This window comes from Cebidichthys violaceus, unplaced genomic scaffold (genome assembly GCF_023349555.1).
Source record: "Cebidichthys violaceus isolate CVI_PGR_0920_01 unplaced genomic scaffold, fCebVio1.0.p SCAF_17, whole genome shotgun sequence".
Classification (NCBI taxonomy): domain Eukaryota; kingdom Metazoa; phylum Chordata; class Actinopteri; order Perciformes; family Stichaeidae; genus Cebidichthys; species Cebidichthys violaceus.
The window spans coordinates 7,199,235-7,215,989 of NW_027176340.1; the positions used below are offsets into that span (position 1 = coordinate 7,199,235).

The 16,755-nt window shown below is 39.0% G+C and overlaps 2 protein-coding genes across 5 annotated transcripts in view; one reads left to right on the top strand and one right to left on the bottom strand.

Annotated features, from left to right (window-relative positions):
• Positions 1-1,746: 1,746 nt before the first annotated feature.
• LOC137874090 (acetylcholine receptor subunit alpha-like) lies at positions 1,747-9,888 on the top strand. The gene is made up of 6 exons (XM_068712722.1): positions 1,747-1,762; positions 2,957-3,024; positions 7,976-8,085; positions 8,189-8,384; positions 8,672-8,895; positions 9,290-9,888. Exons 1-6 carry the CDS (start codon positions 1,747-1,749, stop codon positions 9,534-9,536), a joined length of 861 nt encoding a protein of 286 aa, XP_068568823.1. The 3' UTR covers positions 9,537-9,888.
• A 2,322-nt stretch (positions 9,889-12,210) lies between these two features.
• Positions 12,211-16,755, bottom strand: part of kcnd3 (potassium voltage-gated channel, Shal-related subfamily, member 3) — a 76,882-nt gene continuing 72,337 nt past the window's right edge. For all 4 annotated transcript variants that reach the window (XM_068712420.1, XM_068712418.1, XM_068712419.1 and 1 more), the window contains 2 exons: positions 16,243-16,487; positions 12,211-15,546 (listed from right to left, as the gene is read on the bottom strand). In XM_068712420.1, coding sequence (XP_068568521.1) covers positions 15,309-15,546; positions 16,243-16,487 — 483 coding nt within the window. In that variant the 3' untranslated portion in view covers positions 12,211-15,308. The remainder of the gene's footprint in view (positions 15,547-16,242; positions 16,488-16,755) is intronic.

Below are 16,755 nucleotides of genomic sequence, written 5' to 3' on the forward strand. Positions count from 1 at the left end.
GTGTTGGATGTAATCACTGAATAACTAAATGTTTGATAAGGTCGACCTGTCATATGCAGTAGTGATAATAAATCAATACTAGTGTATACAAATTGTGTTACGTTAATAGTGCCCTGTACTCTCAACAAAAGATGAATTGTGTATCATGCTGCCATCTAGTGAGACATGTACCAAAGTGCAGATAGGAACATATAATTGGACAATGTAATAATTTCCAGGGTGTAGCTTTTTATTGACTGGTTCCTATTTGCATTGGTAGAGGAAGTATTCAGACACTTTACTTAAGTAAAAGTACAAATACCACACTGTAAAAATACTTCATTACAAGTCAAAGTCTTGTGTTGAAATTTTGAAAGTAAAATTCTTCATTCTTAAACAGAAGTTTTGAAGTTCAAACCTTCTTACATATTCACCATAGCCACGCCCTCAGAGCAATGCTTTATTAGATCATCTATCTATTATCTATTAACACTTATTGTTGCTACTGCATCCCTACTGCAATCGCCATTATTTTTCAGCATTTCCTGTCCATCTAGAAACTTTGCATAGTTGCTTTACAGGGTATGTGTGCTCTAACAGGCCAGGATTTTCTGCACTGAATGCTCCATTGATTACATGCCTTTCAGTTGGCTGGTTGATGGGGGAAATTTTAAAGGATACAGATGCTCCATTCAATTGCACAATGTCCTGTCTCACTGTGCATAATGAGATGGTTTTCTGCCGAGTTGTGAGACCCAAACACTGAGCAGCTTGTGGGAGCGGAATAGATACGTATATCTGCTCTAAAGAAGAGGAAGTAAAAATCACAGTGGCTGATTTGTTTGCTTTGTCATCATGGAGAATGGTCATGGCCACTTTAAGGTGCATTTGTCCATTTTATGTATTCTCCCACATTTACTGCAACTCCCTTTCACTTTGATCCCTTTCATAATGTAATTCTTGGAGAGTTTTTTCAATTCTGTACATGCACCAAGGAAATGGTCTCTTAACTTATTAAAATTTCCTTCGGTGTAGGCTATTGGTGTGCTTCCTGACTCAGATTTTGTCAACAAGTGGACAGAGGATACTTGTCTGGAGGGTTGCCTTTTTTTTCCAGTTCTTGGTCTTTTCGGTTTGTGGAGCTCAACAGTTCTCTCTGATATGCGTTTGGCTCTCAACTTTTACTGTTACCAGGTTGAGAGGTCAAGGAGGGAGTACATTTGGTTCGCCTGCCCTGTCAAAATGCTGCATATGGTGCTCAACAAATCCATCTCTGTACTGCACAGGGAGTTTTCTTAGGAGTCTGAAAACATGAGAGCCACATCTTAACTCAGACCCATTTAGGCCCTTCAGGGACAGCAACATAACCATCAGAGCTTGGACAGAAAGGGTAAAATCATTAAAGGCTTCTACATCACCCATGCGAATAATGGGGGAGTTTAATATTGCTTGAATTTCACACTGAACTAGCAGCCTTGGCTGACCATATTTCTCTTGAAGTGCTATGTTCTTCCATCATGCATGCTGGATCTAGCCAATTGGTTTGCTCCTGGGTGCTTAAGATGTTCCAAGATGACCTGATATTTATATTGCTCAGCGAGATGGGGATGGTTCTCAAGAAGGTCATCCAGAGCCATTTTAAGAAGAGCAAAATCATTCTCTCTGCCACTTTTAAAGACAGGAAGTGAATATGTTGGTATTCTATAGGCAGAGGCTATGAACAGATCCATGACATTAGGGATTTGAGAATGTGGCATCTGGGATGACATGGCTTGCATTGGAGGTAGACTACCAGTAAAAGTCTGCTGTCCAGGACCAGGCATGGATGCTATATCATTAGGTTGAGGTATCAATTGAGACATGGGAAGGGTCTGGGAGGCCCTCGGTAGTTCTCCAGGAAAGCTAAGTTGAGGAAGCGGGAGAGTTAAAGCCGAATGAGAGTGAGAGTCAGCATACATCAGGTTCAGGGAGGCTGGAGTGAATATCCTAGAAAGACCCAGATCATAAAAAGAAGTGGCTCCGTTTCCATGATGAGATGAGATGAGGGAGATAGGACCAGAAGCCCCACCAGGGTGTTTATCTTCTGAGAGATCCTGTCTGATAAAACTGGAACCAGCCTGGGCTGACTCAAGCTCTTGTTCTTTAATACGAATGTGTTGGTTCATGTCAGCCTGTCTGCCAATTCTCTCTCTCTGTGTGCATCTTCTTGTCTATGCTGAGCAGCTATGTCTTTCTCATCAGCCTAACAGCCTGAACTTGCTGCTGCCCATCATCCTTCATTTCTGTCAAAACATTACAATATTTACTCATCCTTAACTGGGTTGAAGAATGTTTAGGCTCAAGAGAAAATGCTAGGACTGTGGTGACAATATTGGCTGAAGAGATGATTTGAAGATGTAGAATACCAACCATGGTAAATAGTCCCATTACATGACAAGTGATTCAACAACTAGCCTATGTAAATATCTCACCATTGAGTGGCAGCTTCACATTCCTTACCATCCTCAGTCATTTGGCATAGTGTAAAGAATGAACCAAACTATCAAGAACAAGCTGAGTAAAGCTATGGTACAGACTGGCAAATCTTGGGTTAAAAATGATGGCTGCTGGCTGCTGTCCTAGCTGACATTAGAATGACTTTAACCACTAAAATGTCCTTCTTTGTCTGATGGGACGCCCAATTCCAACTTCTTGGGTACGGGAAAAGGGTGGTCCATTTCTTCCCTGGGACATGGACACAGCTTTAAGTGACTATGCAGTCGCTCCGATTGACAGATTGAATAGCATCTACAGTATGGTGATATTTCTTTGTCTCTTCCTCTCCCCAGTGAAAATCCTATGCACGACTTCCAATCTGGACAGATGGTACTGGTCAAATCCCTGAATCCCAGAAACCTTGAAGACGCAACCACAATGGAACAATGTGACCTGCCTAAATATGGCTCCAAGAAACCAGGGAACACTAGACCACTGTAAGGAACGGGTCGAAAAGTCCCAGAATCCCGACATCGAGCCAGGCTCAAATTGGCCTCACTCTGTAGGAAGGTAACACAATCCCAGAAATCTAAAGCTCACTAACTAAAGACTAAGCAGCCTATAACTTCAGGATGAAGAACACCTACAACTGAATAGCTTGTATACAATGCAAAGACATTCATTTTAATTTTTTTAAAATCAATTGGTATTTTCCAATGTTATCCTTTCCTGGAGAATTTGAACCCAAACGCAAAGCATGCTGGGAAGAATGATAACAAGCTTACAACCTTTCAGTGTTCAAACTTCTGAAATGGTTCAAAGGTTCAAAAATAATTGTTCTCACTTTGTACTGAATAAAAACTAGACTTTTCTATATATATTTTAAAGGTATATATATCAACAGTGCATGACTTGGAAGATTAATGTAGAAAAATGTGTGATAGGAAGTTAAACCTACAACTGTTTATTCCAGCTTTAGTGTCAAGAATTATTTCTCACTTTGTACTGAATCAAAACGAGACGTTTTACATTATGAATGATCACTGTCGGTGAAGTACGAGGCTGGCTTGGTTTGTTGCTACAACTGAAGTTTTTACTTTGAATGATGATAATTGATATTTCCAAGTTTGTGATCTTTAGTTGTGATCTTTATCTATTTAAACCTTTAGCATTCCTCTTTTAAACTAATAATAACAGAAAGCTCCTGGCAAACTGCAAAACAAATAATAAAAATGAGAAAAGTGTCTGAAGAGAAAATTGTGTTAAAAATCCCACAAATCCACTGAGATCTCAAATATGAAGGAATCTGTTTGATGCTAATTGCTGTGGACTCAAATGATCTGATCTGATGATGGTAGAGATTGATGGACTTTATTTAACTTTGAGAAGAGCAGGAGTTGGTGGCGAACGTGGAGGATGAGGAGGAGGAAGAAGCATCTCTGATGCTCAGATCTTGCAGAAGGAATTCATCCGTTGGGACCCAACTGAGTGTGTCCCTCTGCTCCTCCACTTAGGTCTTCTCAAGGCAATAGGACAGTTCCTCCTTGGTGATATCAGATCATCTTCTCAAGTCCATTCACGATTAAGAAAACTTTATTCTCTGTTAAAGTTAAAGAGAGATTCTCATTGTTGGGCCGTTTGTCAAACATTTACAAATGTCCTCTTTATTTCACCCGACTATTCTTCCACCAGAGGCTCATACAAGGTTACACAGGGTTTTTAGAGGGAGTCATGTGTCATCCCTTTATCATCTATGAATCTCTCCTTTATGGTATTACTATGTCAGTAATGTCAGTATGGTCTAAGTTGTATACTCCTTGATGGCACGGCAGCCAAAAAGAACACAACAGCACAATCTGGCAGTGGTAGAACTGAGACAGGGAGGGGCGCTCTCAGTTTGGGAGAGGAACAGTAGGAGTCGGTGGTGAATGTGCAGGATGTGGAGAAGGAAGGAGCATCTCTGGTACACAGCTCTGGTAGAAAGGATCTTCCTCGTCGGCTCTCGGGCAGCTTCTCGTAGATCTGGAAGTCTGTGAAGTCCAACAGGGTCTGGAGGAAACCACAAAGAACATGTGTTGTATTAAAATAACATGCATCACCAACCCTCCATTAAAAAAAATCAGATGAACTGAAGAAGCACGGCTACACACTGAGACACTACCAAATATCTCACACTGCTGAACATCCAGCTGATCAACTCTACCTTGAGTTGAGTGGGAGGAAGAAAAGCTCTCTCTGGTCCATGAAGTTCAGCATCCCTTTATCCCTTTATCATCTATGAATCTCTCCTTCATGGTATTACTATGTCAGTAATGTCAGTATGGTCTAAGTCGTGTATACCGAACCAGAGTCCAAATAAAGATATATCTAAAAAGTAAACTTCACTTATGAAGAACATGATGACGACCATGGTATTTCAAACAATGTAAGTGAAGAGGAATCTTTAAAAACAAAGTTTAAATAATCCTTTTATGGAAATAAAACATAACTCATCTTCATCAGCACAATAGTGGACCAATTTAACTAAAGTATTACAATTTACACCCCAGCAATGGGAACATCTGAGCTCTTTCAACTAATATGAAATCTTTCAGGGGAATATCACCCAGACTACAGGACCAGAGAAACATCAAACATATCGCCTTAGAGATGACACAAGCAACACAAGCAGTCTGTAGCTAGTTCAACCCGTCTGTAAAGATGAAGACCATGGCACAAATGGAAATCAAACAACTGAATTTAGCTTCATCAGCACATGGGTAGACGAAATGATGACTATGAAGTTTTCACATCAACAATGTACATGTGCACCTGAAGTGGAGTCATCAATAAGTCCAGTCTCTTGTATGTAAAGTCTGTTGGGGGTCTTTGACTATGTGTAAGCTTTATTTCTATTGCTTGTAGTCAGGTCTATGTTAAAGAGAGATTCTCATTGTTGGGCCGTTTGTCAAACATTTACAAATGTCCTCTTTATTTCACCCGACTATTCTTCCACCAGAGGCTCATACAAGGTTACACAGGGTTTTTAGAGGGAGTTATGTGTCATCCCTTTATCATCTATGAATCTCTCCTTTATGGTATTACTATGTCAGTAATGTCAGTATGGTCTAAGTTGTATACTCCTTGATGGCACGGCAGCCAAAAAGAACACAACAGCACAATCTGGCAGTGGTAGAACTGAGACAGGGAGGGGCGCTCTCAGTTTGGGAGAGGAACAGTAGGAGTCGGTGGTGAATGTGCAGGATGTGGAGAAGGAAGGAGCATCTCTGGTACACAGCTCTGGTAGAAAGGATCTTCCTCGTCGGCTCTCGGGCAGCTTCTCGTAGATCTGGAAGTCTGTGAAGTCCAACAGGGTCTGGAGGAAACCACAAAGAACATGTGTTGTATTAAAATAACATGCATCACCAACCCTCCATTAAAAAAAATTAGATGAACTGAAGAAGCACGGCTACACACTGAGACACTACCAAATATCTCACACTGCTGAACATCCAGCTGATCAACTCTACCTTGAGTTGAGTGGGAGGAAGAAAAGCTCTCTCTGGTCCATGAAGTTCAGCATCCCTTTATCCCTTTATCATCTATGAATCTCTCCTTCATGGTATTACTATGTCAGTAATGTCACTATGGTCTTGATGGCACGACGGCCAAAAAGAACACAAACAGCACAACACAAGCACAATGCAAATAAACAATAAGATGACACAGCGGCCAGATAACACAAGCAGCACAACACAAGCAGTCTGTAGCTAGTTCAACCCGTCTGTAAAGATGAAGACCATGGCACAAATGGAAATCAAACAACTGAATTTAGCTTTATCAGCACATGGGTAGATGAAATGATGACTATGAAGTTTTCACATCAACAATGTACATGTGCACCTGAAGTGGAGTCATCAATAAGTCCAGTCTCTTGTATGTAAAGTCTGTTGGGGGTCTTTGACTATATGTAAGCTTTATTTATATTGCTTGTAGTCAGGTCTATGTTAAAGAGAGATTCTCATTGTTGGGCCGTTTGTCAAACATTTACAAATGTCCTCTTTATTTCACCCGACTATTCTTCCACCAGAGGCTCATACAAGGTTACACAGGGTTTTTAGAGGGAGTTATGTGTCATCCCTTTATCATCTATGAATCTCTCCTTTATGGTATTACTATGTCAGTAATGTCACTATGGTCAAAATCGTTTATACTGAACCAGTTTCTGTCTGTTAAGATTAAAACAAATGGAAAGTAACGGTACCTAGCTTGGGAATCCAGTCAGTCTCAGTGTTATGCTAATGTTCGGCTAATAAAGTTAGCAAAAGACACCTCATTTTTCTACATAACATCACGGTCACAACAAACATATCAGCTCAGAGATGACACAAAGTATCACAACACAAATAAGAAGTAGTTATATTAGCTCTTACTGTTTGTAGCTCTCCTTCTGGGTCCTCGGCTAGCTTCAAAAGTCTGAAGACCAGATGAAAACCGTTGCTAAATTGAGTCCAATTAATTAGCTAACTAGCATTAGCAGTGTTGGAAAAAAAAAGAAAGTTTGCTTCATAACTAAATCTCCTCAGCTGGTGTTATCTCTTCAAGCTCCTCTCTCGAAATGAAGCCCTTTAGCTCAGTCCTACAGAAGAAATAACTCCAGATCTCATGACTCTTAACTTTCTATCAAACCTGTCAAGGTGGCAATGTGACGTCAGCAACACTTACTTGAGCAAATTGCCAATCAAATGAAAACAAAAACAAACAAAATGGTGTCCACCTGGCAACGAGCTCTGAGCATGCGCGTTGTCGTTTTCCAACACTGCCGGACTTTGCGAGCCAAGCCAAACTTAATACACCATTTTACAGATCCAGTCACTTATCTTATGTTGTATATTAATGAGAAAGTACAACTGAGGATGTTTTATGTCATGCATTAAAATGAATATTCCAATGACTATGCTTAGAGGATATGCCACATTGCAAGTATGTAGATTTAACAGGATTTGGAATAGATCTTCTTTTTATACCTACAGCCAGTCAAGGTTTATAGTTATTTTTAGGGAATTAAAGTAATGCTCACCTTTGATTATCAAAAAAAAGAGTTTCTATGCACAAATGTCCCTAGAAATGAATGCTATTAAAGTTTTTACTATGTGACACCCAAAACACAGTTACTCAATTATTATATATCATATATTTTAACAATGCATCTGCTTTTTAATTTACATATAGATGTAGTTGCAACTGGTAGCCCATTATCATGTATTTATATGGTTTTTTTAGGTGAATATATTACACAAATAGTATCACAAATTAATGATATTTGTTGTTTCAACAAGTTGAAATAGAAAGAAGGGAGGGTTTATGACATGGTGACTGCTGGAGGTTACACGGTTTTTATTTCTTCTGCTGTGATATATACAGTACATGACAACTTGTATTTTCACAATCTATTCATTCTGGGAATAAAAACAACTAAACTTGGCTTCATCAGTACATTAGAAGACAAAATGATCTCAAGTTTCCCTGATTTTCACCCCAGCAATGGCTCCATGTGAACCTGAATTGGAATCCAGATGAATACGGAGGCATCAGGAAGATCAGAGTCCCTTCAACCGACATATGGAAACCAGACCTGGTGCTGTACAACAATTAAACACACACTACTCAAACTCACACACACACACCTGTTCGTCCAAATGCCTCGCATGCTTCTCTCCCCATCTCCCTCTGTCCCCGTCTTCTTCCTCTTCAGTGCTGACGGCGACTTTGCCATCATCCACGAAACCAAAGTCCTGTTGGAGCACACTGGGATGATAACGCGGAACCCTCCGGCCATCTTTAAGAGCTACTGTGAGATCATCGTCCTCCATTTCCTGTTCGACCTGCAGAACTGCAGCATGAAGCTGGAGACCTGGACGTACGACGGACTGCTGGACGTCATCAACCCAGTGAGTGTGACTTATTATATTATTATATTATATATATATATATATATATATATATATATATTATCAACATAACCCTGTGAATATATATATTATATAATATATATTCACAGGGTTATGTTGACAGAACAGTGTGAAAGCTTGTGTCTGTGGTTTCAAATACTACAGATTTAGAAACCATCACTCCTGTCATAAAACTGTAGTTTACAGCATGTAACCCCTAAATATCTTCACCTTTATGGCCCTTTTCTACTGCGGTGCGTTACCTCCTATACTCCTCTGTCTTCTAGGACAATGATCGGTCTGACCTCAGCAACTTCATGGAGTCTGGTGAATGGGTGCTGAAGGACTACAGGAGCTGGAAACACTGGGTTTACTACACCTGCTGCCCCGACACGCCATACCTCGACATCACCTACCACTTCCTGATGCTGCGTCTGCCTCTCTACTTCATCGTCGACGTCATCATTCCCTGCATGCTGTTCTCGTTCCTCACCGGACTGGTCTTCTACCTGTCCCACCGACTCCGGTACGAAGGCGTATACAGAAACTTGTCCAAAAAAACTTTGAGGGTGTGACTAAATAAAGTAGGTTATGAGCGTTTCACCAGTTGGTACGAGTGACACATTTACTTGCTCACACGTGTGGCAAATATCAGGTCGGTATTATGAATGTGGAAACTGAGGAAAAGCAGATGAAGTCAGATATTTTCACACCATTTTGGGGACACTTTCATACATGGAAAATACATGAAATCCAATGGGATGTGCTTGTACTACATGAGCTTGTTATTCTGTAACATTAGAGCATAAATAAAACATAACTTAGTTCATCAGTTTGCCTGTAAAGCCATAACTTGCCACCATTTCTACTGTAAGAGCTGTTTAAAAGTGTAAAAGTAACCTGAGTGTCTGTCTCCCTGTCTCTACAGGTGAAAAGATGACTCTCTCTATCTCCGTCCTGCTGTCTCTGACCGTCTTCCTGCTGGTCATCGTGGAGCTGATCCCCTCCACCTCCAGCGCCGTGCCTCTCATCGGAAAGTACATGCTCTTCACGATGGTGTTCGCCTCCATCATCATCATCATCACCGTCATCAACACGCATCACCGCTGGCCCAGCACGCACACCATGCCCGCCTGGATACGCAAGGTTTAGGGTTGTTGTTGTTTTAGCATCTATACCCGTGATGATTTAAGAAAGTGTTGTGTGTTTAGATTAAAAAAAAAATCATAAATAAGTCATAGTAAAGCAAGTTGTAAAAAATAAAAAAGTCATAATATGTCAAAAAAAAGTAATAGTAGAGCACGTCTTAAAATATCATTAACATAGTCATAGTAGAGCATGTAAAAATAAGTCATAAAAATAGTTTGTCAAAAAAGTCCTAGTATAGCATGTCAAAAAACGTCATAAAACAGTCAATGTATAGCATTTTGTAAAAAATACATAAAAGTCAAAGTAGAGTATGTCAAGAAAAGGTCATACTATTGTATGTGGAAAAAGGTCAAGATAAAATCATAACGTAGCATGTTGAAAAAAGTCATAGTACACTAGTAATAAATTAGTCTCAGTATAGCATGTCCAAAGTAGACATATAATATGTCGAAAAAAGTATTAGTATAAATGACGAAAAAAGTAATAAAGTGATACTATTTTAAGTCAAAAAAAGTGGAATGGCGAAGAAAAAGTCATAAAATAGTCTCAGCATGTCCAAAGAAGGCATAGTATAGTGTGTCAAAAAAGTAATATTATAGCATGTCGAAAAAAGTAAAAAAAAGTGATACTATTTTAAGTTGAAAAAGGTTATAGTATAGAATGCCAAAAAAAGTTTTAAATAGTCATAGTATACTATGTCGAAAAAGTCATAAAAATGTCGTATAGCATGTCATAAAATTGTTATAGTATAGTATGTCAGAAAAATGTCTCTGTAAAAATGTTTGTTTTATTAAATCTTAATTGAACCTGCTCGTTTGTGAGTCCTTCATGAGTGTAACAAGTAAAGTATGTCATATAAAAATCCTGAATCATGTTTAAAAAGTTATGGAATGATACCAAAAAAGGTCAAGAAATATATTTTGGTATGACGAAAAATGCAATAACAAGTGATACTCTTTTAAGTCGAAAAAAGTCATAGTACAGCATGTCAAAAAAGTCAGTCATAGTATAGCAAGTCGAAAAAAGTAATAAAAAAGTCATACTTTTTTATGTAGAAAAAGGTCAAGAGAAACTCATAATGTAGCATGTTGAAAAAATAAATTTAAAAGTTATCGTATAGCAAGCTGACAAAAGTAATAAAAAAAGTCCTAGTATAGTGTGTCAAAATGGGATAAAAAAGGTATTTGTATAACATATTGAAAAAGTCAGAGTATAGCATGTCGAAAAAAAGTCATAAAAAGTCATTGTCAGGATTGGGTTTTGGCCCCTGTTGTTCCTATGTCTATGTAGCTCTGCCCCTGGTCTCCTCCCGGCTCCCTCCTGTGTCTGAGTGTGTTTCCTGATTGCCCTCATTCACTACACCTGTGCCCAATCACCTGCCCCTTGGTTTCCCTCTGCCAACCCCTCTCATATAAACTCCCCTGCTTCCCTGTTCTGGTGGTCGGATCGTTTTTGTTGCTTCCCCGTGTGTGCTCCATGTTCCAGCATTTGTCCTTCCCCGAGTGTGCTTCGTGTTCCGGTATTTTGTCCTCGTGTTTGTTTCTAATGTTTTGTGACTTTGCCTATTCTACAGTTTTGGGATTTTTCTCGCTCCCTGTTGGAGTCGCTTTAAGTTCTTGGTTCTTACATTTTTTGTGCAAGTAAAATAACCTTGCCTTCCACCTCGTCTCCAGTGTCTGCGCTTGAGTCTTTGCTCTACCCCTGCACCACACCCCTTGACAGTCATAGTAAAACATGTAGTAAAAGTGATAAAAAAGTCAGTGTAGCATGTTGAAAAAAGTCATAAAACAGTCATAGTATAGTGAAGTAGGTCATAATAATGTTATTAAAATGTCATAGTATAGTGTGTCATAAAGATGGCATAAAAAATGGCATTGTATATTATGGCATAAAAAGGTCATGAAAAAGTCATAGTATAGTATGGGACCCAGGACGGTTTAGATTAAATTTAGATTAAGAAATTCGGTAGCTATACCCATCAGTATGTATCATAAAAAATAAGCCCCACCTTTACCAGCTGCAACATTAAGGCATCAATAAATATACTTCAATAATGCGATATTGAAAATGGGCCATTCTGCTAGCTTAACACTTTTTGTACTTTGTATGTGCGATTTTAAGCATTTCGATTGCCTCTCAACGGCTCTCAACATGACTGCTGAGCCGGTGATTCACAGCTAACCTTGCTAACAGCGCAAGCAACGGTAAAAGTAAAGTCAGAGCTAACAGTGTTTACCCGAGCGGTAACCAGAGGGTGGCTGCTACGCTTACACAACAACTCCGTTGGTCGGGACGACATTGTCAACTGTGACCGCCTTATGAGCGCAGTGCAGAGTGCCGCGAGCTAACCAGTGGGGCACGCTCACGTGCACGAACATGCACAGCCAGTCTGGCCATCAACAAAGCAGGGAGAAGCTCATTACCCTAAAGAGGGCTGTCATGTCGAAAATGTGGGTAAATTATTAAATATTTGTTGCGTTGTAGCTACAAGTGTGCGACTGTTTTCCTTTACCCAGAAACTCAGATAACACACACAAAGGGGAGAGCTGTGTTGAAAAACAAGACTGAAACAGAAAATAACTATTCAATACAAATATACATCCATTAACGCGTTTTGATGCTGGTGAAAGAAAGGATTGGCAAGAAAGACGACACTCGATTGTTGTGGTAGATTTTAATTGTCATCTGACACTTCATAGCTTTTATAACAAATAACCTGACAGAATACTAAAACACAGCTAACAGACAAAAAAGCTCAGTTCAAAAGGAATAAAACGATAACAAACTACACAAACAGCAATGCCAAGACTTTTCAAAAAGTGACCCCCACTATGCCTTTTTAAAGTCAAGTCCATCATATAATGACAACAAGTAATCATCATACAGCATGAGAGAAGTGCTTTCTGTTGTTGAAGCATGGTGGTGATCAATGGTAAAGCCCTACTGTGTAGATACTGTGTCAACCAAGATCCAAGTTATGAACATAACAGAGCAGACATGCGTGGAGACATTATCTAAAGGGTTTGTAATTGTTTTTTATAGCAGCATAAGGAGTACTACTACTTTGTTGTTCTTACAAAGAATGGAAAAGTTACCGTTTTGGCACACCTCGGTTTTAAAACATGACAAAATACAGGAATGCAACCCAAAGTATACCAGTACAGCCAAAACAATTTCACTTAGTGCTTCATGATCGAAAAACTACAAATAACAATTGCACAAATTGGCAAGTAGACACAACTATTTCAAACACCAGGCGTCTATCAACTTTAAATTAACAACAATGTGCAACAGGATATAATTAATATATTAATGCAGGAGTAAGGCCATGAACCAGAACAAATCATTTTAATCAATTTTGAATCATTTAGTTACGGTCAGAATGCATAATTTCTGCCATTCTGTGACGATCTTTGGGATTATCATGATTGAGCTGATTATTAATCGCGTATTGTTAGGCTTCCAATTTCTTAATTGACCATGGAAGTAGTTTGACAGAACAATCACAACTTACGGTCCTCTAAATGCCTTTTGTTGAGGCTTTCAACCATATCTCATGAAATGGAATAAGTGTATTTTCTTTAGTGTATAATTACTTGAAATATATTTTTGTGACCTTAGAATGAGCCTTTTATATTTACATATAGATCCACCATGTTTCTACAGTAGCCAAGAACGGACAAACCTAACACTTGCTCTTTATAGGGCCATTGGAGTTTGTGTCGGCCACTGTAGTTCTCCTACACGTGTGGCACACAGTCACTGCCAGATGCCGCCAAATCCTACACACTGCACCTTTAAGATGGAAGCAAATCTTATGCATATCAACTTTCTTTTTTCTTTACTCCAAGACTGAAAGACTGTGTTATACAGTTGAAACATCTGGAAAACTAGAAAAGAGGACCTGTGAGGAGTCGGGATTATTCTGTCAAACGAGCGTATTCCTGCGCATTCTCAATTACTTGCTTTCTTTACAGTTGTATATATATAAAGTTTTAAAGTACATTTACAACTTAAAAAAAACAGAACTTACTTTCAAGTTGCCACTTCATGAACACACTGTAATCAGCTGTGAAATACTATCTCTTCATTGACAGTTTAACTGTCAATGAAAAAAATGGTACAACTGAACTAATTTGGACTTTTTTCGGCTTTGTTAGAATCGTCTAAAAAAAGACAAAATAAGATTTCCAGCCAAAACAATAGTGACTGGATTTGCCAAAATAATTTTTTAGAATTGCATAATTTACCCTTGTTCTCTCCACTTTAACATTCTACAACTAATGAGTTTTCATGTCGTTTCTTAGTTTCAGTTTAGATCCAATCACATTGATATAAACTGGATATAATTGAATTACTTTAAGAGATAAGGCAGGACATATGCAATATTTTTCCAACAAATCCAATGAAAAGATAAAAAATACAATAATAAATCAATCCTACTAACAAGTATTGTCAATGCAGCAAAGGCTTATGTCCCATAGACCTCGATAAAACACATCAGTGAGCCACACAGGATGACATGTTCTTTCATTGCAGTAAACACTGTAGTTTATTTCCCATATACACTGTCATGCTGCTGTCACTTGAACTCTAAATGTGTCCCTAAAATAGTCCAAAATAACTGCACTATATACTCCTGTTTGAGTATTTTTTGCTAGAAACTGCAATGCCCAGTATTTGAGAGAATTATAAACCTTTTCATTTATTTATTTAAAAAAAATATTTTTTTTGTAATGCCTTTTTTAAAATTTGTGTCATCAGTAGAAACAAATAGGTTTGGGTCTAAGAGCCACAGAGAGGGTGAGAAGGTCAGAACATTTTGAGAGACAGGCTAACACACTTCTGTGAGGTTTTCATGTGATTTATTAACAATAAGAAAAAAAATAAAGCTGGCCTTATTCTTTAATAAAAATACAAAACCTTCACTTGTAAGTAATTGTGTGGTCAGCTCGAGGGTTTTTACTATCAAGTTGAAAACCACTGTTTTGTTTCACCTCAGTATGGAAACCTATAAGTCATGAAGTCAGTGTCAGGTCAGCCTCACTCACTGAAGTCCATCTCCAGTCTGAAATGTAAACATGAAGCAACTAAAAAGCACAGTTTGGTTTGAGTCTTTGACACCATGAATAGATACAAATTTGATCAAAAAAACTCACATTTCGGCGATATGATATTAGCAGCATCGTAGGTACCGGACTTTTCAAATGCTGCTGTAAAGAAAGCCAAAAGTTTCATTGTTTTTTTTTTTCTTCAAAATTCTAAAGACAAACAACACGTAACACCAACGAGTCCAATCAAATTCAAGTAAACACAGTCAACACTTTTCTTAATCTTCCTTCAGACACATTTGAAGTCAACTAAATATCCGTTTCACTATTTCACTGTGAATTCACTTTAAATTAAGTGTGAATCTGTGGTACGTCGAACGTACGGCAGGTGCTGATGTACGGCTAATTGTGCAACGTCTTCCGATTTTTTCCACAATACTTGCTGTAAAAACTTCTGTACTGCTGTTAGAAACTATTAGAAATGCAGCGACTCTGTCCGTATCTACAGTACATACACGACATGACAAGTGAGTGGTTCTCGGTTCACATATTTACAATCTTCTACCTCAGTAGCGGCTCCATATCGTCTGTCTTCTCTAAAACTTCTCTGGAATACAGTGCTCCTCCTGATGACCCTGTGAGACGGGACATGGTGCGTCCATAAAGGTAGTTTAACCTGTTTCGCCCCCTCCTCCTCATTATCTTACATCCGTCAGCCAGTGAGTCACAGAGCAGAGACTTTGATGATATTGGTGCCAGCTGAGCTTGTTGTGGTCTGGATGCTTGGAGCTGCAGGGTGACCCGAGGCTAGGGGCGGCCTCCTCTGTGGGGCCCTGCGTAGGCTATCGGCATCCGGTGTCAAAGCGGGGGGGCTCGGGAGGCTGATGATCGCCGTGGTGATCCGGCTGCCTTTGCTGTTGAGCCTGCCGCTTTCATCGGTTTTGCGGTTGAGGTTTGAACGACTAGAGGAAGAGAAATAAAATAGATAGATAGCACATAACATAACAGGCAGACTATTCTGTGAACACATCACATTTGAACCATTAACAAATAATAATAAGAAAAGATATTGCACACATTTCCTCTATTACTTCATAATATGTAGCCTAGACATCCACTGGTACCGATACAATATTAAAGTTAATCACTTTGCATGCACATTTTCAGCTATTACTGTTTGTTGTAGTTTTAATTCCCTTATCATTATATATATATATATATATATATATATATACACACACACACACACACACACACACACACACACACACACACACATACTGTATATATGAATATATATATATATATATATATATATATATATATATATATATGTATTCTGATAAGTTCTGAGTAAGTACATAGTTGTAATTTATGAAAGTTCAGGCATTATATCTTTCAATAATAACTCTAATTCAATTTGAAAATTGAAAGGGTATTAGACACTTGTTTTTACCTTTTTAAAATGGTAATTTCATCCATATTACTCTACCTCTCTACTTGTATTTAGCTTTACACCTGAACCGACCCTTCAAGTGGAAATATTGAGGGCAGCTTAACTGTAAACTATTTTACCCTCATTAAGTTGGCAGAATTCAGCTAACAGCTGTATGCAAAGCCTCAGTCTCCCCTCCGATGCTGCTATCCTCTACTTTTACCTGGCGGTGTGTGATGGTGGATCACCAAACTGTATGTGGATGGCACTGAGCTCCTGCAGGGGGCCCTGGTGTGTTGGGATGGGATGGCTGGAGGGCAGAGGAGTGTTTCTCTTTACCCTGCGGCCACAGCAGGCACCCACAGAGCTGTCGTGGCTGGATATAGAGGGGCTACGTGACGGGTAGTTATGTAGCGCTGTCTCTAAACAGTTCTGCTCGTACATCTGCTCATCCACAAACACATGAGCCTGGAGAGATGAAACGGAATGGTGGTTTAAATACACATGGAGGTATTGGTGCAGACAGAGAGGAAAGCTGAATGTGAAGTAAATAAAAAACAGACTCATGGGACCCGAGTGATGTACGAAACAGTTTGACAGATCAATACACAGAAGAAAGATGATTAATACTGATTATAATATTAACTAATGGTAAATTCACAAACTCACTTAGTATTTGCAGAATGGAGAGCAGATCCAGTGCCTCTGTTCTGTACAAATTTATGTTTTTTTTGAC

Bases quoted from the DNA above. Each gene is read 5' to 3' on its own strand.
- LOC137874090 (XM_068712722.1), top strand. The intron at 8,086-8,188 runs TTAAACACACAC...CTTCCTCTTCAG, and splicing joins GACCTGGTGCTGTACAACAA to TGCTGACGGCGACTTTGCCA. The intron at 8,896-9,289 runs GTCCCACCGACT...AAGTAACCTGAG, and splicing joins ACCGGACTGGTCTTCTACCT to TGTCTGTCTCCCTGTCTCTA.